Below are 27597 nucleotides of genomic sequence, written 5' to 3'. Positions count from 1 at the left end.
TGAGGAGCCCAAGGCGGCAGGATAAGAGAGTGTTGTGGGTGTAGAAATGTGAGAGGGTTCTGGGATTTTAGGGCATAAGAACGAACATAAGAGAGGACAGACGATGGCAATGGGAGTTCCTGTGGGCCAGCTATTTGGGTTCCACTGGAAGTCAGAAAGAAATGAGTATGAAGATTGAAATCTCTTAGGGCTATGCATGCAATGGGATGGGCTTCCCTAGTGGCTCAGATGATAAAGAATCTGCCTGCAATGCAGGAGCCCTGGGTTCGATCCCTGGGTCGGGAAGATCCCCTGGAGAAGGGAGTGGCTACCGATTCCAGTATTCTTGCCTGGGAACTCCCATGGACAGAGGAACCTGGCAGGCTACTGTCCGTGGGGTCGCAAAGAGTCAGATGCGACTAAGCAAAGCACAGCACAGAGGCAGATGGTTTAACAGTCTGATATGTAGACAGTCTAATCATTAGCCTGCCTCTGCCCGAGGGTTCCCTTCCTCTGGTGTGGGTTAGTAAGGAGGAGGATTTAGGTCAGGCCCCTGTTGATTTTATCACCTAGCATTTACTGGCCAGCATTCTGTGCTTTTCCTCACTGTTTCCAGGTCCCTTTGTTGATGGTCAAATCCTGAACTTTGGAACATGATCTCCTTGATGGATGCTAAGCCTTCTATGGGCTCCCTTGAAGGGGTAAACACAGGATAGGAAAACACTTTGCTTTACCCTTCACAACATCACATGAGAATGTATAGGACTATCAGATTGTATAATAGGGTTGGGGTAACAAAAGGGAATCCCAATTTTGAAAGAGAAAAATTTAAACTGTATGCTAATATGACTTTTCCCGTACTCCAAGAAACAGCACTGAGAAGTTAGCCCTCTACAGGGTCCCCCCATCGGAGCTACTAGTTCTAATCTTGTTCCCCACTTCCACCCTTCTGGAAGATCTCCTATTCATCTTTTGGGAAATGGCAACCTTGCCCATAAGAAGTTGTTCTTGCCTCAGAATTGCACCCTATGCACCCTCCGACATTTTCTTAGCAATGCATTCCTTAAGTCTAAGTTATTCATTTTAGAATAAGGTCATGGACATTCAACAGGATAGTACCTGGTGGGCTTGGCGGTCCACATTTTGCAGAAGGTGTCTGGGGTGTGTGGTGAGGGGAGTTTGGAACTGCACGTCCCGAGATCAGTCCTGTGGACATACTTGTCTGCTCGCATTCAAATTCTCCACAGTGCAGACTTTCCTCTTTAGTCTTCCAAGTGTATAGCTGGTAACTGTTTAATTAGATGTCCATATGGACATCCCAAGGACAAACATTCATTCTCAGAGATGATACAGTCTAAACTCATCAGGAGAAAATAAATATTTTCTTAACTCCTCCATTTGCAAGCTTTCCTCTCTTCGGTAGTTACAGCTTCATGTTCACGCAGGACAGAATTCTCAGTCCTCTTTGGTTGCTTTCTGTTATTGTTGATAGAGGACCTTTTTCTGCAATAAAACCTCCAAGTTATGCTGTAAGAAATGATCAGTACTGGCATGAGATTCGTCTATTGTATAGAGAATCTGAAAGGCGTAACCCTAAGACCCAACAAACTGCAGATTCATTCTTGTGGGTCCCAGCGCTGAGCAGGGAACAAGTTACTTTTCATCCAAGGCTCCAGAGAAGGACCATCTCACTGGCTTTGACCTAGAAGGGCCCAGACAGGATGCAGCTTCAAGCCTGGGGTAGGATATTGTGTGTGTGTGTGTGTGTGTGTGTGTGTGTGTGCGCGCGCGTGTGTTAGAATGGACAGATAGAAAAGCAAAGAGGAAGGTTGGCCAGAAAAGAAGGACCTCCCAGACACTAACCTCTGGACTAAAAGGAAAAATTGTGTTAATCTTTAAAGCAATTTCGTTTCTCCCTTTAGACTCCATTTCAGATTGTATCCCCTTGGGCCTGCCAGATTACAAAATAAGGCTTATACCTGAGTCAAATATCACCATGACTTGCCCTCTAGGCTGTCATTCCCCGTTCTGAACTTTAAAATGCACTGCTTTTTCTCAATTAAAAAGCACTGCCCTCCTCTCTCCAGGGGGAGTTGTCCAGTAACAAGACTCTGAGAACTCCTAGTTTATCACTGGAAAGTCACGTTACTTGTTTAAAAACAATCTACTTAACGTAAACTACTGAGCTACCTAAAGTCATTTAAGATAAAACAGAAATATGAAGCTCCTATTCCTTAAAACATGCTTTCACTTACTTTACTTCATTTCCATATTGTTTTTTTGCGATAGTCTAGGTCATCAGCACCAGTACCTTTGTCTTAAGCCAAGAATTCTGAGAGCCTCAGCAAGAGTAACCGCGCTCCCCAGTGCTGTAATTCCAGAGATGTTTGCTCTCTGGTAAAACTAGGTTATTTAATAGTGTTATTCTCTTTCTAAAACCAGCAATTTTCCTTCCTGGTTTAAACTGTCATTACTTTTTGGCTACAGCTTCAGTCAAACGATCCCAATTATTTTACAGGTGTTCTCACATTCCCAGCTATAATATGCTCCAAAGCCTTTTCTATAAACCTTACACATTTCTACCCTTGCCTTTCTGATCTGTTTTATACTCAGCACAATCTATCATCCATAACAATATTTGAGCTGATGCTATAAAACCACCCCAGACTGGTCTCACCAGAGTGCTGACATGTTAGGTTGCTGTCAGCTGTTCTGCAGAGAGCATTCCAAGAACCTGAAGACTAGTAATGAAGGCAACTTGGTGGAGAAAAGGGTCAGAAAGCATTCCGATTTCCTTTCATTTTCTTTTTTTTTTTTCAGTTTTATAAAAGTGGTAATCTGATAACCCTTAAAAGAAAGATCTCATCTTACCACCCAAACACAAATTCATTTTGTATTGTTCACATTCCCTTCTAGTTTTGGCCTGTATGCACCCATCTTTTTTTTTTTTTTTTTAAACACATATTTTGTGTCGTGAATCTACAATTATGTGTTTGTTTTCCACTTGATACTGTATTAAAATTAGTTTTCATGTTTTTACCTTTTTTTCATACTTTTCCCTTTTCGCGTTGTCGCGATCTTTCATGATGTTATTTGTGCTCTACGATCTGTTTAATAATTTCCTTACTATTGAATGGTAGCCATGCCTCCCTAGCATTGCTCAGGGTAATGATTAACCACTGGTTAATACAATTTAATAGACATAAGGGAAGAAAAACATGAGTTATAATAATTTTCTGTAATTGCGATGATAAATTCAGAACTGGGATAACGTTCAACTTGGGAACAAGATTACTTCATGCATCACAGCTGACACCGCCCCTCCAGGGCTGTTGCTCACGCGGAAGCATTTTCCCTGAACGGCAGCCTGGGGTCAGAGAGCAGCAGACGTGCTCCCGGGTAGGGCTGCCTGAGGTGTCGGCCCGGCTTCCCCTTTACTGCCTGTTTCCGTGGAGTCAGTCACTCAACCTCTTTACGTCTCAGCTTCCTCCTCTGTAAAATGCCTATAATGATGGGATTATCCAGGGATTACATGATCTAACACTTACATGCTGCTGCTGCTAAGTCACTTCAGTCGTGTCCGACTCTGTGCGACCCCATAGACGGCAGCCCACCAGGCTCCCCCGTCCCTGGGATTCTCCAGGCAAGAACACTGGCGTGGGCTGCCATTTCCTTCTCCAAACACTCCAACACTTACATAGCACTCCATAAATGTTAGCTGTCACTACTGTTTTAGCCCTTGTGACCTATTGACGGATGCGATGACTCCTCACTTGTACCTGCAGTTGTATGAATATGAAGGAGTGTTTTAGTGAATTTTCATCTGATATAATTTCCAATTATATCTACCGGGAAAAATGTTTAAGGCTATCAAAAGGTTAATCAGGCTAATTAAACACTAAAAAGTTAATGTTTAAACTTTCAAAAGGTTAACTGTCAAACTTTAAAAGGTTAATAAACACGTGACACCTGTCCATCCATGAAACGATGGCAAAAATTAAAATATGCAGCTTTTTAAAAAAATTTATTTTTAACTGGAGGATAACTGCTTTACAGTGTTGTATTGATTTCTGCCTTGCAACGCCACGGATCAGTCATATGTTCACCTGTACCCCTTCCCTCTTGAGCCTCCCTCCCAACCCCCATCCCACCCCTCCAGATCATCACAGAACATCAGACTGAGTCCCCCAGTGTCACACAGCTGCTTCCCACTGGCTGTTTTACACGTGGCCGTGTAAAACCACGCAGACTCATTCACGTCAACTGACCGGGCTCTTTTAAGAATATGTGTTAGCCTAATCTACGTGGTGGAGAGGGACATGGCAACCCACTCCAGTATTCTTGCCTGGAGGATCCCATGGACGGAGGAGACTGGTGGGCTACCGTCCATGAGGTCGCAGAGAGTCGAACGGGACTGAGTGACTAACACTTTCGTTTTTCAATCTGTGTGGAAGAAAAATATTTGAGGCATCTCACAGAGCTCCTTCAGAGAAGTGTCTGGTAGGCCATTTGACGTCTATACTCTATTGAACCCAATCAAATGTGTTAATATTCATACAGTAGAATAATGCCTGAACGTAGTAAGTATATGGAAGTGTTTGCTAACACAGGAAGGAAGAAAATGTACCCCAAAGTGTTGATACTCTTAGTTTTGCTTGATGGGATTGATAAGTTGATTTATATGATTTATATGGATGAACTTAATTTTACCTATATGGAGATTTTGGTAATTTCTAACTTACAGCTTTTACTACAGTGTTGCCAGTGAGCATCTTCATGCATGAATCTATGTGTTTTCTTCTTTTAAAATACTTCCTTGAGGATAACAATCTAGGAGTGGGTTTGCTCACGAAGAAGTGGCTTCATTCTGAGAAAGGTTTGCAGGAAGGGGGCAGGAGGGAGCAGAGCTAGGGTCCAGGCACTGCTGGAGATGGCAAAGTCAGGAGGGCTGCTGAGAGGCGGCGACCTTCCTACAGCGTGCCGGCTCAGTGCTGGGTGTTACCGAGGAGGAAAAACCAGAGGGGCGTGGTGAAAAGAGCAATGCTCTGGAACCTGAAGAAGTGACTTTTAGATCCATCTATACCTTCCTCCTGAAATGCAAAGTTGCTTTGTCTTTTTGGGTCTCGTTTCCTCTAAAATCTTTCCCAGTATTAGGTTCTGAGAGTCCTTTAGTTCTTAAATGTTAATTAGATACCTTTTACATGCCAAGATCTGTGTTGAGCAGGTAAAGAGTCCACTTGCAATGCAGGATACACAGGAGATGCAGGTTCCATCCCCGGGTTGGGAAGATTCCCTGGAGGAGGAGATGGCAACCCACTCCAGTATCCTTTCCTGGAAAATGCTATGGACAGAGGAGCCTGGCCGGCTACCATAGGGTTGCAAAACAGCTGGACACAACTGAGTGATTAAACACACAACGTAGCACAACAACATGCCAAGGTCTGTGTTCCGCACTAGGGACGCAGCAGCACCTTAAACACAGTAAGTCCCTTGGTGGGGTTACATGAGGCATGTAAAAAGGTAAATTTAGAGTTGATAAACTCAAGTGATAAACAAATACAGAAGCTTTTGGAAGCATGGAAAATGGGTGGGAAAGCACCCATCCCAGCCTTGAGGGGTGGGCCCTGGAGGAAGTTGGGAAAGTTTTCCTAGAGGAGGTAATGGTTGAGCTGAGTCTTAAAGGGTGAGCAGGAGTTAAGCAGACTATGGGGAGACTGAAGTTCGTTCTGGGCAGAAGAGATGGCCTGGGCATAGGCACAGTGGGTTAGCAGGGTGCCTTCAGAGAACCAACAGTTCTGTGCCCTTGGGGAATCAAAAGTCCAGCAGGCGACCCAAGATGCGTCTGGGCAGGTGGCCAGGGTCCTTCCTTTAAAGAGTTTAGGTTTCCCTGGTGGCTCAGACGGTAAAGAATCTGTCTGCAGTGTGGGGAGACCTGGGTTCGATCCTTGGGTTGGGAAGATCCCCTGGAAGAGGAGATGGCAACCCACTCCAGTATTCCTGCCTGGAGAATCCCCATGGACAGAGGAGCCTGGTGTGCTACAGTTCCATTTTAACCAAGGGTGGCTTTGGATATATGCCAGCCTCCGCTCGCAGCCAAGAATCTTGTCTTGATTCCCCGTATATACCTTGACGTTTCTTTCCCCTGGAGGCTCAGAGCACCTTGCTTTTGAAGATGACCGCTAGCTGTCGCTATTGAACAGATCCGGCTGCCCACAGCTGAAGGCCAATGGTGTCCTAGGCTGCGGGGTTCCCGGTGGCCCCACCGGAGGCTGACTGCCTCTCCGCCTCCTCTGGGTCTGTTCAATCGCCCTGAGAGCTGACGCACAAGTAAGGCATGAGGTGAGGAGTGGGGTTGCCCTTGAGCCGAACCTGGGCCCAAGCTGGGGGGAAGGAATCCTGGTGACGCGTGGTCCACCGCGCCCCTCACTCAGCCACTGGGTGGCGCTGCCGCCCCTGGCTGCAAAAAGAGAGGCGGGTGGAAAGGGTAAGTCTGGATTGGACTGCTTTGCTGCTTTGGGATGGGGGTAGCCTTTGCATCCACGTTGTTACCTGGAGTTCAGGGGCCACAGGCTGGTCAAGAACAGTGTGAGAGAGGTCCCAAAGCACCCCCACCCCCCCTCCGCAACAGTCCCAGGTCCGTCAACAATGCCATGTCTTGGGTCCTTCAGGCTTCCGTCCTGGCTGGCGTGTCTTTTGACTTGTCCCGTTTCCACCCTTTGGTTCCAGGTAGTGCCATGAGCCAATATGTGCTCCCCTTTGACTTCTGTTTCCTTTGCTTCCTTCCCAGAAACGCCCATCTCCCAAGCCTCCCCACTCAGCAGGTGCTCATTTAGTACCTTTCATTTTTTTTAGGAATCTGTTTTCCCTTCTCCTTTCTTGGCTGAGTGTATCCGCACCCTGTGTGTCCTGGGATCTGTGCAGACCAAGGTCTGCTTCTCCTGGCTCTTTTTTTTTTTTTTTGCCTGTGGGCATTGTAGTTCTAAGTCCTATTTCACCTTTTATTTAACATTTCTTTCTCTTTTTTCTCATCTGCCCCTTCTTTTCACATTTGCCCTGTCCTCATCCCTACCTCCCACCCCCATCTAAAAACTAGAGAATTTAGACATATTCTAACTAGGAAACTTGTGAGTCTGCCAACTGGAGAAGTTAATGAAGTTGAAGTCTAACAACTAGAAGGGGAGGATACAGCAGGGAAGGGGTGTCCTGACTTCCCCCGGCATCATTTGTGAACTGGCCACCCTCTGGGTGGGATGGAGACCCAGAGGTGCTGAGAGGCTGACACAGGCACGTGCTGGAGACATCGCGTGATGAGCACGGCTGTTTTTCTTTTCCCTTAATGTTGCAAGTTAGTTTGGTTCACATACCTCCCTTGAGAAATGAAGGGAAGCTCCTGGGACTTGATTAGCACATGTGTCCGCGTCCTCTGGGCTGGGCACTGATGAAGCAGAATGTGGGCTCTTGGCACGGTCCCTGGACAGCCGGTAGGGCCAGAAGGAGGGGTACGGGTTCTCCCCGACCTGTAACATCCTCAGAGAGGAACGGGAGCGCACTCTGAGCCTAGGGAAGGTTGTAACGCAGGTCCCAAAGGGCTGGTAAGTAGCCTAACGTATGCTGACTTCTTCCTCTCACACAACTTTATTTTTTTTAAAAATTTATTCTTGGCTGTGCTGAGGCCTCGCTGCTGGGCAGGCTGTCCTTGGCTGCAGCTCGCGGGAGCCCTTCTCTAGCTGTAGTCCGCGGGGTCTCACTGCTTGGCCTCTGTGGCCGCTGGAGCACAGGCTGTCGGGTGCGCGTCCTTCCGTAGTTCGGCACGTGGGCTCGGAGGTTGTGGTTCTCGGGCTCTAGGGCACACGCTCAGTAGTTGTGGCGCATGGGCTTAGTTGCTCTGTGGCGTGTGGAATCTTCCCGAAGCAGAGATCCAACCGCTTGTGTCTCCTGCATCGGCAGGTGGGCTGTTTACTGCCGAGCCACCGGGGAAGCCCTCTCACACAACTGTAGAACCGCAGTCTCCCGAGGGGAGTGTTGCAGGGACTACTGGGATGTTGGGAGAAAAATATTAGAATTTCTCTTTATTTTTTTTTTTTAATCTTGTCTTTTTAAGATTTCTATGTTTGCATATGTTTTGTGTTAGTAAATATAACATACATGCATTATATAAATGGGCTTCCCAGGTGGTGCCTGTGGTCAGGAACCCGTCTGCCAGTGCAGGAGACATAGGACACATGGGTTTCCCTGGGTCAGGAAGATCCCCTGGAGGAGGGCATGACAACCCACTCCAGTATTCTTACCTGGAGAGTCCCATGGACAGAGGAGAGGAGTCTGGTGGGCTACAGTCCTTAGGGTCGCAAAGAGTTGGACATGACCGAAGCGACTTAGCACACATATAGCCTTGCATACATTATATAAATAGTAGCTATATATCTATCAGACATATCTATGCCTAATCATGTTTTAATGATGAAGTGTGAGACACGAACTTTCAGAGACCACCGCTCTGGAGAATCTCTGGAGCTTGCTGTGGACTCTAGGGGAGGTCTGAGATGCTGGCCGAGAGCCACTCGGCCAAGAAGAAAGGACCACACAGTCCAGCCCGCGTGGACAGGCTTGGTGGCGAGGAAGGACTTACCTGCCCTTGAGAGGGAACTCTCCAGAAACAGTAGCTAGATGCCTGTCCTCCGTGGATGTGAGTCGCTGCCTGTGAGCCAGCCCAGGGCTCCCTGCTCCCTGTTGTGTAGGGCCTTTCCTTACATTCTTGACCAAGGTCAAGGAGTCATAGTTAGGGCCCTGCAGACGGCCTGGCCTGTCACCGCGGTGGGGAGCCTGGCGTCTGAGGGGCTGTGTCCTTCTGCTCTGTATCTCAGACTTGCTTCTGAGGTGATTTACGTTTGTGATCTACACTTGTGCTTGCCTAACACAACCCCGTTTTTGTTTGAGGTGGACCTGTGCTTAGCTGAAAATTCCATTTCTCAGCCTCGCTTGAAGGAAGGGGTGGTCCCGAGACATAACTCTAGCCCATGAGATGCGAGCGGGAGCCCTGGCTGCAGCCTTCCCGTTGGCTCTTTATTAGGGTCAGGTTCGGCTGGTGCGTGCTTTTAGCCTCTCACATCTCTCTCTTTCTTTTTTTTTTGGCCTGAATCACAGAGTGATGCTGAAGGTGGAGCAACTGTCTTGGGAGGAGGATAGATAGTTGGAAATGCAGAAGCAGTCTGGCTCCTGGAGGGGCTGGTCTGCCCTTCCCAGACTTTTCGTTGTTTCTCCTTGATGTATCCACCATCTGGGGCTTTTTTTCTATTGCTCTCCAGGGAATGCAGTGCTAGGGAACATGAAAGTGGACTCAGAAGAGCTCGGACACTTGGGTTCAGGCCACGACTTCACGCAAGATGCTGACACCCGGAGACGTGAAGAATGTGGGTGTCCCCTGTCTCGGTGAACTCTTGTTCCTTCTTCTTCTCCAGTAATGACAGAAACAAGCTGCTCTGTTTCTTTCAAGTCCTGGAAAGAGGAGGGAGGCACTGAGCTGGGCCTTTAAGAATAATTAATTCTGTCAGGAATGTGGAAAGTGAAGGTCAGGGTGGGTGCTGAAGCCTGCTGTGCACAGCTCTTCTAATACACATGCAGGAGTGTCAGCTGGTGGCTTCGGGTTGGCCATGGTGAGAGTGTCTGCATCGCTGAAGTAGGCAAATGTTACGTATCAGGCGTTCTTTCTTTCTTTCTTTTTTCTTTTCTGGAGAGTCAGTTGTTAAGCCTTTACCAACACTCCTTTGGAAAGACCAAAAGTTTAGTTTATTAACTACCTTAATATTGTCTCATAGCTTCTCTTGCTTTCCCCATGCCGTCTGATATGTGGTAAGTTGAGCAGAATCAAGAAGCAGCTGGTTTCTACTGAACACAGGCTGAAGTCTTCATGTCTTTGGGCCCAAGGTGAACCCTGAAAGTTCAGGCTGAAGGCAAAACTACTTTTATTCCAACTTTGGCTGTAAATTTGTCATCTGATCACGCCTTAGCTTGGTGTTCACCTCCTTTCTTCCTCATCAACCTCCTGCCCCCATCTTATTGACAATCTACAGAGCCTTAGCTCTTGTGAGCCTGGCTTCTTGCCCCATTTGTGCTGCCCATTGAAGCCCCCAATTCTGGGTCTGTAACAGCAGATCTTATGACCTTCCTTGTCTCTTGGAGCTGACAAAGGTGGCTGCACCCATATGGGTCCCATACCACATACTCTTCTTACGATGTGACATGACACTCGTCTGTCTAGCTGGGGGCCTGCCTGGTCTCCTTGAGGTGGGGTGGATCTTCGTAACTGTTCACTACCAGCTTATGGTTGGTCGTCATGGGTAATACAGCTTCCACCGGCTCTGTCTCTCAGGACACATGCTTTAGGAGCCCAGAGGCACCTTGTAAGAAGTCCGGGCAGCCCTGAAGCTGCTGTTCTCAGAGACCATGTGAAGAGGCCACGGAAAGCTGGGGACACCAAAGGAGCCCTCGGCTGTTCCAGGCTCCAGCTAGTCAGTCTTTCCAGTTCAGGCATAAGCCTCGTGTGTGATGGAGCCTCCAGATGGTTCTAGCTCCTGGCCCTTGAGCCAGCCCAGCTGTTCTGAGTGAAGCAGAAGTGAGCCGTCCTCTGGGAACCCTGCCCAGACTGAAGACTCATGAGTGAAAATGCTTCTGTGAGGAACCGGAGATGAAGGCTTCAACCTATATTTTTTTGGGGGGCACTCCTCAACCCATAACACTGCCATTACAAGAATCGTGGTCTGCTCCTCAGAGAGAAGCCATTCCTAATTTTGTCAGGTCTGAGAAGAGTGCTTCATGCAAGTTAGCCTCCTCATTCTATACACTCATACTCACACATACATGTGCACAGACCTCCCCATTATATATATATATATATATATATTTATAGTTATATATATATATTTATAGTTATATATATATAATTTTAACATAAGTGCAATTATGTTATATGTATTTGTAAGCAACCCATTTTATACACTTAACTATGTCTGGAAGGTCCTTCCATGTGAGTACATATAAATCTACCTCATTTTTGTTATCGCTGATGCAGTGATTTCATAGTATTGACAGCCTGCATGCTCATTTGCTTCAGTTGTGTCCAACTCTTTGCGGCCCCATGAACTGTAGCTCACCAGGCTCCCCTATCCATGGGATTACCCAAGCAAGAATACTGGAGTGGGTTTCCATGCTCTCCTCCAGGGGACCTTCCTGACCCAGGGGTTGAACCCCCATCTCCTGAGTCTCCTGCATTGGCAGGGGGATTCTTTACCACTAAACCATCTGGGAAGCCCATTGACAGTCTATGGGTAGATATTAAAATTGTTTTTGGTGTTTTGGTTTGGGTTAGCCCTAACCACATATGTAATTTTTGGTGACTTAAAATTTTACTAACAGTTAGTACAGTAATTCCTTGTGGTAAAAGAATATTTTTGCTAAAAATATATTGCTGGGTGGTCTCCAGTTAGAGTCAGAATCCACTTTGCATGATAGATGGCAGGGCAGAAGGAGGGTGGGAGCTGAGCACTCTGGGGTCAGAGTTAGGGAAGAGGTAGAGCCAGGAGGAAGCACTTTGAAAGAGACCTGGCCTGGAGGGGCCTTTCGAGTTAAATGATGCCCTCCCATTGAATGTGAACCCAGCCTTCCTTCCCTCCTCTGAAACATTGGGAAAAGATGACCGTGTTCACTAATACGTTCAGTGACAGTGGAATTGCTTTTGGAATCCACAAAAGAATGCTGAATTTTCATGTCATTGTGGTTGAAAAGTGAGCGATGAACCTCTGGGTTCCACATACAGTGTGAAAACAGTCATCCTTGCAGGTATATTTTTAAGCTTATTATGAACTGAGCTAAGCAGGCCAGGTCCTTTTATGTGGATCTCGTCTAATGATAAAAGCCGTTTTGCTGCTGGTTGCTATTATTGTACAGTCGCTCATCTGTGTCCGACTCTTTGTTGCCCCATGGACTGCAGCACATCAGGCTTCCCTGTCCATCACCATCTCCCGGAGTTTGCTCAAACCCATGTCCATTGAGTTGGTGGTGCCACCCAACCATCTCATCCTTTGTCATCCCATTCTCCTCCTGCCTTCAATCTTTCCCAGCATCAGGGTCTTTTCCAGTGAGTTGGCTCTTTGCATCAGGTGGCCAAAGAATTGGAGTTTCAGCTTCAGCATCAGTCCTTCTAATGAATATTCAGGGTTAATTTCCTTTAGGATCAACTAGTTTGATTTCCTTTCTGTCCAAGGACTCTCAAGAGTCTTTTCTAGCACCATAGTTCGAAGGCATCAATTCTTCAGTGCTTAGCTTTTTTTATTGTCCAGCTCTCACATCTATACATGACTACTGGAAAAACCATAGCTTTGACTATACGATCCTTTGTTGGCCAGATAATGTCTCTGCCTTTTAATATGCTGTCTAGGTTTGTCATTGCTTTTTTCCCCAAAGAGCAGCGTCTTGAATTTCATGGCTGCAGTCACCATTCACAGTGATTTTGGACTCCAAGAAAATGAAGTATTTTCTATCACTGTTTCCATTGTTTCCCCATCTATTTGCATGAAGTAATGGGACTGGATGGCATGATCTTTGTTTTTTGAATGTTGAGTTTTAAGTCAACTTTTTCACTCTCCTCTTTCACCTTCATCAAGAAGCTCTTTAATTCCTTTTTGCTTTCTGCTGTAAGAGTGGTGTCATCTGCATGGCCCTTGGCTCTGGAGAGAGTGGGCAGATATTTGAGGGGCAGGAGACCCAGGTGAGGAGCAGGGGGAGGGCTCTTGAGAGGGTCCCTTGGGAAGGGCTCTCTGAAACAATACAGCCACTGTTTGGTGAGACAAAGAACTGAGTTTATTGCTTACTCAGGTGAAGAGAGGTACTACCTTGATGGAGACTTGCAGCCTTTCAGAATGTGAGGGCAAAACGGGGTGTTTATGAAGTGTTGGAGTCTGGTTTAATGTGGGCTCTCAGTGAGGTGGTTTGATTATTACTGGAGAAGGGTCATGATGCAAGCATTTCCGATCATGAAGACAGAGTTCTGACATGAGGATTCCAAAGAGTCTTGAAGAGTAATAGGCTTTTGATGCTGTCTATTGAAAAACTGAGCATTTTTAAATTGGCCTGTACCGTTTATCTTCCTGGACAGAAGTTGCTTGGAGTAGTAAAGTCATGCCGCTGAAGATGAAGGAATTGTAATGTCCAGGCTAGTGAAGACAGCAAATGATGAGCGTGCCAATGGCTTCAGATCTCAGACCTCATCTCTTTCTCTGTCTCTCTCTTTTTTTTAAGTTTATTCATTTATTTTTGGCTGTGCTGGATCTTTGATGTTTCTAGTTTCAGCGAGTGGGGACCACTGTCTAGTTGTGGTGCTCGGGCTTCTCACTGTGGTGGCTTCTCTTGTGAAGCGCAGGCTCTCGGCACACAGACTTCAGTAGATGTAGTAAATGTAGTTGCAGTGCTTGGGCTCAGTTGCCCCAGAGCATGTGGACTCTTCCCAGACCAGGGATTGAACTTGTGTCCCCTGCACTGGCAGATGGATTCTTCACCACTGGAGTACTGGGGAAGTCCACACCTAATTTCTGATATCATCCTTTTTGAATTCTGGGGAAAGCCTCGCATAGTAAGACGTTTAACCTCTACTCAAGAAAATTCTAAGTCTCGGTCAGATTTCTCCTGCTTCCTTTCCCTGGGCATAACTTAAGGAGGTCTTCTCTCTCAGAAAAGTCCAGTCATCTTCACCCTCCAGATCCAGCTCCTTGTCCATGTGGCTGGCAGCTCACTGGACTGCAATTTGTCCTGCTGCCCAGCAGTTTAGATTAAGAGGTCAGAAAAGGAAACTTACCCTACACCTCCAGGCCCATGTGTTGTGTCCCAGCATCACTTCCCATGGAAACCCTACATTTGGGAGTATGGAGTTTGTGCTGGATGTGTTCCATCTATCCCTCCAAAACACTCTCCATCCTTCCCCATCCTGCTGTGTGCCTGGGTATGCTGACTTGTATGGTTTATATCAATCTGCACCTTGCCCCTCTGTTCACTTAATTGAAAATACCTGCAGGGAATCAGAGGGAAGGTGTATTTATTTCTCCAGATCCCTCCTTTGTGGTCCTTGGTGGGCTGGTGGCATCCTTTAACTGAGTATCATAGCTATGGCACTCTGCAAGCATTTCTTACCCTCTGGGCTTTGGTAACAGTTCTTTCCTCTTGTCCTGATGACGGGCCTGGGGTTGGAAATAGCCAAAACTAACCTGAGATGCTACATTACCTCTGTGACTTCCCTATAACCTTGCCCACACTTTTGTAAAGAATCTCCTTTTCATTTGACTCTACTAGAATTATCCAGTTTTCCACTCTCACCTGTTGGAGGACCTGGCCAATATGGGGCTTTGTGGAGTTGTTAGTGTCCTCTTTGGTTGTAGTCAAGTGATACCTGGCAAGTGTTGGATAGATATTTGTTGAATGAATGAGTGACTAAATGTGCGAGTGAATGATTTGAACTCCAACCTCTCCTCGACAAACTTCTAATATTGAGTGTTCACACGTAAATTATAGATGCTTGATGCACTGTGAGTACATTGAATAGATGTAAGTTCTGTGGTTTCATAGAACCACAGGGGCCTCCACTTCTCTGGGTTTGCTCTGTTTATTCATGCTCAGATGTTCTCCTTTCCAGAGGAACAGTGTGAAATAATATAAAGAGCATCTGAAATATACAAAATGGTGAAGATGCTATGCTCACTGAATGAAGTAGGATGATTTCTTCAACTCAAAAGCAGATAAGAGGCTCATATCACAAAATAAGAAATGTACACTAAAAATCTCACATGTATAGGTTATGGTTTTTAATGGAATCATACTGAATGAACTGAAGTTAAAGCCATGAGGTATGAATTTACAAAGTTTATGTGACCTTTATCAGAATTAATATTGATTAAACATTATAGCCTTATTACCTTTGAGGTAAACTTGATGTAACTATCTTGTAATTGTATCTATTGTTACTGTCAATTTTCACAATTGCTGGCTCATGGCATTCATTATAATCACCTTTCCACAAGTGTTAGAGGGTCTCCTTTAAATTGTGAGATGTGCCGTGTGATTTGCAGTCCCCTGGGGGCACTCATTTATCTCTCTGGGGAGATACCTTCATGATGGAGCTCGGATAAATTCCAGGCTGGATTGTTCCAAGCTCCCTTTATGATGCCCAGCTCTCAGGAAGTGCCTAGTTGTTTATAAATCTTTCCATATTATATCTCTTCAAGGAGAGAAATTCCATGATCTTCCTCCCTGGATTTCTCAGCAGGAGAGAAGTCAAGATGGAACTGTCATAATATACTTCATCTTGGCGCAGAGCTCCCCCTTTGATAATCTCCAGGGCACATTCTTCCTTTGGAGATGCTTGTGCAGTGTATATCCCAGCAGTTGCCTTCATGGCTGTGTCTGTGGAGCAAGAAGGGAAGAGTGTGGTTATCCAAGACAAGTAGTGTCTACATGATGGGAGGCCTGCAGACACCAGCAGCTTAGCTTTTAGGGGCTGTTGGCCAGTGCTTGTTTGGGCCCTGTCGGGAATACATGGAGAAGACTGGGTTTGTTGAGGGCCTATTGGGCAAAGAGAATCTTAGTGTTCATATGGACCCTGTCTTCCTGGATGGAAATTTGTGGGGGCAACTGGAGGTTACTAGTTGAGCGATTTGAATGAATCAGACTCCTCTCTTGGGTGTTTTGGTTGGAGTGAGGGAGTAATATTGGGGAGCAGAGTGAGGATAGAAGTCATATGATGGGAAGAGTCAATGAGCAAAATCAGAGTGAGGTGTGATAATGAGGACTGACTTGTAAAAGGAAGAGACAGACAGGAATCCAGGCCTTTGCTCCCTTGGCAACACCAACCACTTTCACTTGGAGGGAAACTATTGTTACCTGCTCTCTCCTCCTAGGATTTGTGTCCTTCTTGCCCAGCTTCTCTCTGTTTCTCCACCCCTTCTTGTTTCACTGTGTGTCTTTGTCTTTCTCTCTCTTTTGTTCTGTAACTACTACTCAATGTATTCAAACTTAAAAAAATTTTTTATTTGGCTGTGCAGAGTACAGGATCTTAGTTCTCTGATCAGGGATCGAACCCATGCCCCATGCAGTGAAAGTGTGGAGTCTTAACCACTGGACTGCCAGGGAAATCCCTTCAATAAAGTATGATTAAAGTTCTATCACATATTTTAGATAAACTTGCATTTGGACTTACAGAAAAGTTTTAAAAATTGTGCAAGGTCTTTCCTTACATCTTTCAATCAAAACATCATACATAACCATTATACAACTATCAACAATATATATGATAGAATTGGAACAATATTACTAACTAAACTGCAGACTTAATTTTTTCACTAATGTCCTTTGTATGTTCCAGGATCTTATCCAGGAGTACACTTAGCAGTAATTTTTTCTTGTTTTCCCTCCAATCTCTGACAGTTCCTTACTCTTTCCTTGTCTCTCATCGCCTTAACACTTTGGAAGTGTTCTGTTCAATGGATCTGTATAAAGCCCCCCAATTTGGTTTTTTTCCCCTGTTGTTCTCATGATTAGAATGAGATTATGTGTTTTCGACAAGAATACCCTCCAAATGATGCTGTGTCCCTCTCAGCGCAACGTATCAAAGTTGTGACATCTGTGACTTATTACTGATATGTTATTAAGGAAAACAAACTCATATTTAGTAATCCCACATAGGAAAGTAATGGCCATCGAGTTTCCATGAGGGACATATGGTGTTCAGAATAGGGTCAGGTGAGGAATGTGCTGTTACGCAACCCAGTTGGTGGTCAGAATGGAGAGAAGGGTCAAAGAGCAGTCAGAAGCTCCACAGGTGACAGAACACATCATTAAAAGGGGTCTAGTGCTGTCACTGGTTTTCAATGCTTGACACACGATGACGTCAGGGAGTTCAGCACCCTCTTACCCACCATAGTAAGACAGACAGTCCATCTGCAGGCCATTTATTCCAATTTCTTGACCTTACCTGTGTCGATGAGGCCAAGAATACAGAGGGTGATTGACACATTGACCTTGGTCGCCTCATATTCCATCCTGAGAGAGGAGAAGAACCCATCCAGAGCAAACTTGCTTGCAGAATAGCCAGCAATAAGTGGACAAGCTATTTTCCCTAAATGATACAGAAGTGGGTTAACATGGTCATCCATTGCAGCTCTGACAGAGCTGATCTGTGCTTTATCTGTAGCAGGCTTTGTAACCTCCATGAAGTACTTCTACCCTTAGTTTCTCTCTACTCCCCAAGGAGATTATCCTGCTGTGCTGAATTTCAAAAAGAAAGAAACATGATGGCATCAAAGAAACTCCCCTTGATGGACTGGGATATGGTGTAGAGTGGGCTGCAGGAAAACTTTCATTGAAAAGGGATTAGTTCAATTTTTAGTAAGGGTGATAAACAAGTAGGATTACAAAAGAGCCATGCAATTTCACACCTGGTAACTCTTCCACCTTTGACCCGAGAGCGCTGGAAAGCAAGTGTTTGGCAAGAGTTCTCTACCAGCACAGAGACCTGTCACTGGTCTTTCTACGCAAGGGGAATGAAAACTCCTGTCTTTATTTTCTACTCCAAATCACCTTTCTTACTTTCATCAGCCTGGTTAATTATTAGTTAGTTCTCAGTATTTTGGAGGATACGTGGGCATATGTCCAATCAGTTCAGTTCAGTTCAGTTGCTCAGCCATGTCCAACTCTTTGTGACCCCATAGACTGCAGCATGCCAGGCCTCCCTGTCCATCCCCAACTCCTGGAGTTTACTGAAACTCATGTCCATTGAGTCAGTGATGCCATCCAACCATCTCATCCTCTGTCATCCCCTCTCCTCCTGCCTTCAGTCTTTCCCAGCATCAGGGTTTTTTCCAAGGAGTCAGTTCTTCCCATCAGGTGCCCAAAGCATTGGAGTGTCAGCTTCAGCATCAGTCCTTCCAATGAATATTCAGGACTGATTTCCTTTAGGATGGACTGGTTGGATCTCCTTTCAGTCCAAGGGACTCTCAAGAGTCTTCTCCAACACCACAGTTCAAAAACATCAATTCTTTGGCACTCAGCTTTCTTTATAGCCCAACTCTCACATCCATATGTGACTACTGAAAAAACCATAGCCTTGACTAGATGCACCTTTGTTGGCAAAGTAATGTCTCTGCTTTTTAATATGCTGTCTAGCTTGGTCATAACTTTTCTTCCAAGAGGAAAGTGTCTTTTAATTTCATGGCTGCAGTCACCATCTGCAGTGATTTGGGATCCCCCCAAAATAAGGTCTGACACTGTTTCCACTGTTTCTCCATCTATTTGCCATGAAGTGATGGGACTGGACGCCATAATCTTAGTTTTCTGAATGTTGAGCTTTAAGTCAACTTTTTCACTCTTGTCCTTCACTTTCACCAAGAGGCTCTGTAGTTCTTCTTCACTTTCTGCATAAGGGTGGTGTGATCTGCATATCTGAGGTTATTGCTATTTCTCCTGGCACTCTTGATTCCAGCTTGTGCTTCATCCAGCCCAGCGTTTCTCATGATGTACTCTGCATATAAGTTAAATAAGCAGGGTGACAATATACAGCCTTGTCATACTCCTTTCCCTATTTGGAATCAGTCTGTTGTTCCATGTCCAGTTCTAACTGTTGCTTCCTGACCTGCATACAGGTTTCTAGAGAGACAGGTAAGGTGGTCTGGTATTCCCATCTCTTTCAGAATTTTCCACAGTTTGTTGTGATCCACACAGTCAAAGGCTTGGCATAGTCAATAAAGCAGAAATAGATGTTTTTCTGGAACTCTCTCACTTTTTTGGTGAGCCAACAGATGTTGGCAATTTGATCTCTGGTTCCTCTGCCTTTTCTAAAAGCAACTTGAACATCTGGAAGTTCATGGTTCACATATTACTGAAGCCTGGCTTGGAGAATTTTGAGCATTACTTTACTAGCGTGTGAGATGAGTGCAATTGTGTGGTAGTTTGAGCATTCTTTGGCATTGCCTTTCTTGGGGATTGGAATGAAAACTGACCTTTTCCAGTCCTGTGGCCACTGCTGAGTTTTCCAAATTTGCTGGCATATTGAGTGCAGCACTTTCACAGCATCATCTTTCAGGATTTGAAATAGCTCAACTGGAATTCCATCACCTCCACTAGCTTTGTTCATAGTGAGCTTCCTAAGGCCCACTTGACTTCACATTCCAGGATGTCTGGCTCTAGGTGAGTGATCACACCATCGTGATTATCTGGGTCATGAAGATCTTTTTTGTATAGTTCTTCTGTGTATTCTTGCCACCTCTTCTTAATATCTTCTCCTTCTGTTAGGTCCATACCATTTCTGTCATTTATTGAGCCCATATTTGCTTGAAATATTCCCTTGGTATCTCTAATTTTCTTGAAGAGATCTCTAGTCTTTTCCATTCTATTGTTTTCCTCTATTTCTTTTCATTGATCACTGAGGAAGGCTTTCCTATTTCTCCTTGCTATTCTTGGAACTCTGCATTCAGGTGAGTATATCTTTCCTTTTCTCCTTTGCCTTTCATTTCTCTTCTTTTCACAGCTATTTGTAAGCCCTCCTCAGACAGCCATTTTGCTTTTTTGCATTTCTTTTTCTTGGGGATGGTCTTGATTCCTGTCTCCTGTACAATGTCACGAACCGCCATCCATAGTTCATCAGGCACTCTGTCTATCAGATCTAGTCCCTTAAATCTATTTATCACTTCCACTGTATAATCGTAAGGGATTTGATTTAGGTCATACCTGAATGGTCTAGTGGTTTTCTAATTGGTTTTCTTCAATTTAAGTCTGAATTTGGCAATAAGGAGTTCATGATCTGAGCCATAGTCAGCTCCCGGTCTTGTTTTTGCTGACTGTATAGAGTTTCTCCACCTTTGGCTGCAAAGAATATAATCAGTCTGATTTTGGTGTTGACCATCTGGTGATATCCATATGTAGAGTCTTCTCTTGAGTTGTTGGAAGAGGGTGTTTGCTTTGACCAGTGTGTTCTCTTGGCAAAACTCTATTAGCCTTTGTCCTGCTTCATTCTGTACTCCAAGGCCAAATTTGCCTGTTATTCCACATGTTTCTTGACTTCCTACTTTTGCATTCCAGTCCCCTATAATGAAAAGGACATCTTTTTTGTGTGTTAGTTCTTGAAGGTCTTTTAGGTCTTCATAGAACCATTCAACTTCAGCTTCTTCAGCATTACTGGTCAGGGCTTAGACTTGGATTACTGTGATATTGAATGGTTTGCCTTGGGAATGAACAGAGATCATTCTGTCATTTTTGAGATTGCATCCAAGTACTGCATTTTGGACTCCTTTGTTTACTATGATTCCTACTCCATTTCTTCTAAGGGATTCCTGCCCACAGTAGTAGATATAATGGTCATCTGAGTTAAATTCACCCATTCCAGTCCATTTTAGTTCACTGATTCCTAAAAATGTCAATGTTCACTCTTGCCACTCCTGTTTGACCACTTCCAATTTGCCTTGATTCATGGACCTAACATTCCAGGTTCCTATGCAATATTGCTCTTTACAGCATCAGACCTTGCTTCCATCACAAGTCACATCCACAACTTTGTGTTGTTTTTGCTTTGGCTCCATCTCCTCATTCTTTCTGGAGTTATTTCTCCACTGATCTCCAGTAGCATATTGGGCACCTACCGACCTGGGGAGTTCATCTTTCAGTGTCCTATCTTTTTGCCTTTTCATACTTTTCGTGGGGTTCTCAAGGCCAGGATACTGAAGTGGTATGCCATTCCCTTCTCCAGTGGACTGCATTTTGTCAGAACTCTCCACCATGACCCGTCCATCTTGGGTGGCCCTACACAGCATGGCTCATAGTTTCACTGAGTTAGACAAGGCTGTGGTCCATGTGATCAGATTGGTTAGTTTCCTGTGATTGTGGTTTTCAGTCTGTATGCCCTATAGCATAACTTATTCCTTATACCCTTTGTAAGAGGAGAGAGTGGAGGTGTCCTGAGACCGTAGAACATTGTTATAATGAAAAATGAAAGTGAAAGTTGTTCAATCATGTCTGACTCTTTGCGACCCCATGGACTATGCAATCCATGGAATGTCTAGGCCAGAATACTGGAGTGGGTAGCCTTTCCCTTCTCCAGGGGATCTTCCCAACCCAGGGATCAAACCCAGGTCTCCTGCATTACAGGCAGATTCTTTACCAGTTGAACCACAAGGGAAGCCCAAGAATACTGGAGTGGGTAGCCCATCCCTTCCCCAGTGGATCTTCCTGACCCAGGATTCAACCCGGGGTCTCCTGCATTACAGGTGGATTCTTTACCAACTGAGCTATTAAGGAAGCCCATTGTTGTAATAGTTACTTTAAAATCCTTGTCTGCTAATTCTAAAATCTGGGTCATTTTAGTACTGATCTCCATTGATTGCCTTTCCTCTTGAATATGGGTCACATATCATATTCTTGTATGTGCAGTGACTTTTCATTGTATGCTTGATATTGTTAGTCTTTGGATTCTGTCATATTCTTCCAAAGAGTATTGATTTTTATTTTTTGGTGGGCAGTTAATTTGGCTTCCCTGGTTGCACAGATGGTAAAGAATCTGTCTGCAACGTGGGCTTGATCCCTGGGTTGGGAAGATCCCCTGGAGAAGGGAATGGCTACCCACTTCAGTATTCTTGTCTAGAGAATCCCATGAACAGAGGAGCTGGTGGGCTACAGTCCATGGGGTCGCAAAGAGTTGGATACGACTGAATCAAAGACATTCACTTGGCTGAAACTCTGGGTCTCTTGCAGTAGGTGCCAAGTGAAATCTCTGTTTAATTATTTGAATATTAACTGAGCTTCTTGATGGCTAGACTGCTCTGTGAGTATTTCAGGGGATGAACAGAGATTTGAGAAAAGTTTATACATAGAGTTTGGTGCTCTTCTACTGTGGCTCTTTTCTTTCTGGGATGTCTTCCTTCACTTTCCACCTGCTACAGAAACCCCAGGCTCTTCCTTTTGCTTCTACAAGGTACTAAGGTGGCAGATTTCCGGCCTGAAAATGGCACTGATAGGGACCTGCTCTTGAGCATAAGCTACAAAATTGGGAAAATCACCCAGTGTCATTCCCCTCTTTCAAGTGCCAAAAGCTCTCCAGTTTATGTCTTCTTTTTCTTCTTCTCTTCAGTGCTTTCAATGGTTGTTTTGTATATTTTTTCCAAGTTTGTTATCTGGGGAAGGTTGGTCTATTAGGTATTGCCCTGCTATTATGTTAGAGAATTTGCCTGCAGTGCAGGAGACCTGGGTTTGATCCCTGGATCAGGAAGATGCCTTGGAGAAGGAAATGGCAACCCACTCCAGTATTTTTGCTGGAGAAGGAAATTGCAACCCACTTTAGGATTTGCCTGGAAAATCCTATGGACAGAGGAACCTGGCAGTCTACAGACCACGGGGTCGCAAGAGTCGGACACGACTTAGGGACTAAACTACCACTACTGTTATTATTGGAATTGGAACCTCTGTGTGTTATTAAAAATAATAAAGTTGCATTCCAAATCAATAAAGGGAAAATGACTTATTCAATAAAGATGTTGGGAAAGTTGGTTAACTAATTGGAAAAAAGATTGTTAACTCCTTGTTTCATATCATATATAAAAAATGATACATGGAAAATTGTGGCAGGTGATGTTGCCATGTCCATTTCCCTTTCTTTAATAAAAGAACCTAATTTTATTCAGGATAGCAATGTGTTGAGATAAAAATATTTACTTCCTCAAGATTCCCTTACTCTTTTGGGTAGTTGTGTGCTCTAGACCCGGCCAGTGAGAAATCTAGCAGATGGGTCTCCAGGAAAGATATCGATTACCTGATAAAATAGATGAATTCAGGTGGCTTGTAGCTTTTATGTTTTGCCCTTTCTCCTTCTTTCTAAGTAGACTACAGATACAATGCCTAGAATTGCATTAGTCATTTATGAACTTGAGGAAATGCTCTATATTAATTATGTAATTAAGGATTATAGTACAAAAATGTGCAATGAGCTTAGATTTTTGAAGATCTGGTACCTCCAAAAAACCAGTTCTGGACTACTTATTGCCTGAGAAAAAGGAAACCTTATTTAGTGTTAAGCCATTGTAAGTGGAGTTTTGTTACATGTGCAGCAGAATGCACCTCCTGACTGATTAAAAATTTAATCATAGAAAGAGGATAATAGAGGCAAATCATGATCAGGTTCTTATTTATGAAAAATCATTCTAGCATAAAAGTTAAAAACATGTTAAGGCCAGGAATATTTGATTATAGAAAATGTAAAATTTCTGGATGTCAAAATGGCAACTATAATAATTTCACTATAAAGATAAAGGGTAAAATGATAAACTAGAAAATCATTTTCAACATATTAGGCAGACAAAAGCTTAATATCCTCAACCTCTAATGTATAAAGAGCTCTTAGAAATGCAAAAATACAAGCAAATCTCTGTAGGGAACCACTCCATCCTCAATCCTCAGCCACGAGTTTTGGGTTAAGATAACTCTGTAGTCAAGTTCTAGGAATGGGTGTGTGACACGGGACGTGCGGTTTCTGATACCACTGGGTTACTGACTAGTCTAAGGCTGAACCAAAGCAAGACCCAAGCAGGGCTTCCAGATGTGTTGTAGCCAAACCAGAGATTAGTTTCCTTTTCTTCCTCTGTATTAGAACCCCAAGTGAATTCATGTTTCCACCTGTCGCAGGAACTGCAGTATTGTCTCCATTTGTCTTCTGCCCCTCTTCCTTAGTGGCAGAATCCAAAATTTATAGCTGGGCTCACAGTTATCTGGAATAAAGTCCACATTCCTCAGCTTCTCTCAGCCAGATGTTGCCAGATGACTCGGTGCTGTCCAATAATTTGTACACAGAAGCATGTCATGTGATTTCTGGGATACATCCTTAAAGGAAGAAATCAGTCTCTCCCTTCTCAATCCTTCCTCCTTCTTAGGTTGTGACTGTTGGCTGTGACTCCAGAACTATCATGGATCATGGAGTAGAAGCTTCGTGTTGAGAATGGCAGAGCATCTAGAGAAAAGGAAGGAACCTGGCTGACCGTGAGCTGCCCTCCTAGCCCTATACTGGTTACTTCCAGACTTTATTTACCTTTATAACTTGTTACATCCACTATTATTTTAGGTTTTTTGTGTCAGAGAGCCGCACTTCGCTGTTGAGAGTCCCTGTCGCTTTGACATAGTCCATGTGCCAAAGGGAAGCCGATACTATCTCTAAATCTAGGGGTGGCTCGTATGATTTATTTAATACCATCATCCCTGCCCACAGTTGATACAGGGATGGGCGTGGGCCCCATTTTGGACCAGTGAGGCTCGAGGGGAATTTTGTTGGAGTGTCTGGGAAAGTTCTCTGTCCTTTTAGGAGAGTTTCTTAAAGTAGAAATCCTGTTTCTCTTCTGCTGGATGTTTTTGTGTATGGCTGAAATTGTTGCAGCTATCTCATGACCAGCCTGAGGATGAAGCTGCACGTGGAAGAGAGCAGAGCCAAGAGAGTCATGGGGACACTGAACTTGAGCCAAGTCAACTGTGAAGCCAGCCCTGCATCTGGACTTCAGTCATGTCAATAATTTTCCTTATCGTTTAAGTCAAAAATAGATCCAAATTGCTTACAAGAATAGCAAAATGGCTAAAAGTATGAGCTCTAGAGTGAGATGACCAGGGTGTGAAATCCCAAGCATACCATTTCTTAGCTATAATATGTGGATAATAATATTACTAAGCTGAAGTAATCCATGTATTAGATTTAGCACAAGCTGACATAGAAAGCACTTAGAAATGCCATTATTATTAGTATTTCAAACTGGTGAGAAAAGTGTAAGCTGTTCAAAAAATCATGTGAGAATGAACAGCTAGCCACTTAAAGAAAAGAAAAATGCCATTCTAATAAACAGATTCAAATTATATTAGGCAGTACTTTGTGAAAACTAAAAGAATACAGTATGGATGAATATATAATCTCAAGGTAAGAGATACTTTTAAAGCATGAACTCAAAGGCATATGCTCTAAAGGAAGAGATAAAGAGATCTGAATATATGAGATTTAAACAGCGTCAGTGTACTCAAAATGCTCACCACTGCCTCCCTACACAGATCCCCTTCAAAAAGGTTTTGCATTTCCATCCACAGAAGATCAGGTCAGTGGTGGTTAATGTGCACAATGGCTTGAACACTCATCAGGTCTCTCTCAAGAAACTGAAATAAGCAACTCTAGGATTCTAATTAGCTGCTGTGAACTTTGAACTAAAACTTTATATAAGACTGGGACTTGAGTAACCATTTACAGTCATGGAAAGGGCTAAGTAAACAGACAAAAAAAATAGGCAGCCACATGGAGGAGACAAAAAAAATAAGCATTAAAATTGGAGCTAAATAAGAGCTAAAGTTTATTTAGCTCTTTTATATAATTTAAAGTCTCAAGGCTAAGTCATTGCCTACAGTTGCAGAGTTGGAGAACTAGAATTCAAAATTTGATTCTAGTGGCTCACACATATGGTGATGTTTGCTCTATAGAAGTCATTGTTCTTTATATGAGTGTTTCTTAGGAGCCATGCGTCAAATCCAACCTTTCCTGGAGTGGGTGAAGATTCTCTCTACTTGACAGTTAAGCCCCAAATAGGCAAAATTTATGAAAAGCAGAAATATTTACACTTTTAAGCTGACAGCTGCTGTGAAAGTGCTGCACTTAATAGGCCAGCAAATTTGGAAAACTCAGCAGTGGCCCCTGGACTGGAAAAGGTCAGTTTTCATTCCAATCCCAAAGAAAGACAGTGCCAAAGAATGTTCATATTACCACACAATTGCACTCATTTCACATGCTAGCAAAGTAATGCTCAAAATTCTCCAAGCCAGGCTTCAACAGTACATGAACAGAGAACTCCCAGATGTTCAAGCTGGATTTAGAAAAGGCAGAGGAACCAGAGATCAAATTGCCAACATCCGCTGGGTCACAGAAAAAGCAAGAGAATTCCAGAAAAACATCTACTTCTGCTTCGTTGACTACACTAAAGACTTTGACTGTGTGGATCACAACATAATGTGGAAAATTCTGAAAGAGATGGGAATACCAGACCACCTGACCTGCCTCCTGAGAAACCTGTATGCAGGTCAGGAAGCAACAGTTAGAACTGGACATGGAACAACAGACTGGTCCCAAATTGGGAAAGGAGTACCTCAAGGATATATATCATCACCCTGCTTATTTAACTCCTATGCGGAGTACATCATGCAAAATGCCAGGCTGGATGAAGCACAACTGGAATTAAGACTGCTGGGAGAAATAGCAATAACCTCAGATATACAGATGACACCAGCCTTCTGGCAGAAAGTGAAGAGGGATTAAAGATCCTCTTGATGAAGGTAAAAGAGGAGAGTGAAAAAGCTGGCTTAAAACTCAACATTCAAAAAATGATGATCATGGCATCTAGTTCCATCACTTCATGCAAATAGATGGGGAAACAATGGAAACAGTGACAGACGTTATTTTCTTGGGCTCTAAAATCACTGCAGATGGTGACTGCAGCCATGAAATTAAAAGACACTTGCTTCTTGGAAGAAAAATTATGACAAACCTAGACAACATATTAAAAAGCAGAGACATTACTTTGCTGACAAAAGTCCATATTGTCAAAGCTTTGGTTTTTCCAGTAGTCATGTATGGATGTGAGAGTTGGACCATAAAGAAGGCTGAGCACTGAAAAATTGATGCTTTTGAAGTGTGGTGTTGGAGAAGACTCTTGAGAGTCCCTTGGATTGCAAGGAGATCAAAGCAGTCAATCCTAAAGGAAATCAGTCCTGAATATTCACTGGAAGGACTGATGCTGAAGCTGAAACCCCAATACTTTGGCCACCTGATGGGAAGAACTGACTCATTGGGAAAGACCCTGATGCTGGGAAAGAAGGCAGGAGGAGAAGGGGACAACAGAGGATGAGATGGTTGGATGCCATCACTGACTCAATGGACATGAGTTTGAGCAAGCTCTGGGAGATGGTGAAGGACAGGGAAGCCTGGTGTGCTGCAGTCACGGGGTTGCAAAGAGTTGGACAGGACTGAGCAACCGAACAACACCAGCAAAGCTGACAGGTGAGGGTACCCATAAATAGATAGGGCTAGTTACCCCTGGTCCTTTTGTATTAGTTTCCCGGTGCTGCCATAACAAATTTACAGAAACTTGGAGGCTGAGACAACAATTTATTCTCTCACAGCTCTGGAGGTTAGCTGTCTAAAACCAAGGTGTCAGCAGGGCCACATTGCCTCCAAAGGCTTTCGTGAAGAATCCTTTCTTATCTCATCAAACTTCTAATGTCTGCTCCTCATCTTTGGTGTTCCTTGGCTTGTAGATACATCACTCCAGTCTCTGCCTCCATCTTCACAAATTTGGGTATGTCTTTTGCTCATTTTATTAAGGCACTTTTCATTGGATTTAGATTCATCTGGATAATTTGGGATGATCTCATCTTGAGATCCTAAATTACATCTGCAAAGATCTTTTTTTCATATAAGCTCACATTCACAGGTCTCAGGTGGACAATGTTTGCGGAGGGGGGTTGGTGGTTACCATTTGGTCCTTATCCTCTTCTAGTTGATGATAAAGATATTGCCTCTGGCATTTCTTA

The 27597-nt window shown here is 44.1% G+C and overlaps 1 protein-coding gene and 1 long non-coding RNA gene across 2 annotated transcripts in view; one reads left to right on the top strand and one right to left on the bottom strand.

Moving 5' to 3' along the window:
* The first annotated feature begins 6646 nt into the window (after positions 1-6646).
* On the top strand, positions 6647-25730 carry LOC122452548. Its single transcript, XR_006272742.1, has 3 exons — positions 6647-7571; positions 9282-9405; positions 23922-25730. It is a non-coding gene; the product is annotated as an uncharacterized LOC122452548 (long non-coding RNA).
* The window catches only part of LOC122452545 (corticosteroid 11-beta-dehydrogenase isozyme 1), a 37659-nt gene continuing 24862 nt past the window's right edge, over positions 14801-27597 (bottom strand). The window contains exons 5-6 of the mRNA XM_043486247.1: positions 16988-17131; positions 14801-15420 (exon numbers count right to left, since the gene is read on the bottom strand). Of these exons, the coding sequence (XP_043342182.1) occupies positions 15203-15420; positions 16988-17131 (362 nt within the window). The 3' untranslated portion in view covers positions 14801-15202. The remainder of the gene's footprint in view (positions 15421-16987; positions 17132-27597) is intronic.

Source organism: Cervus canadensis, chromosome 13 (assembly GCF_019320065.1).
Source record: "Cervus canadensis isolate Bull #8, Minnesota chromosome 13, ASM1932006v1, whole genome shotgun sequence".
Taxonomy (NCBI): domain Eukaryota; kingdom Metazoa; phylum Chordata; class Mammalia; order Artiodactyla; family Cervidae; genus Cervus; species Cervus canadensis.
The sequence above is the reverse complement of the archived record's forward strand: the minus strand, read 5'-3'. Positions and strand labels throughout refer to the sequence as shown.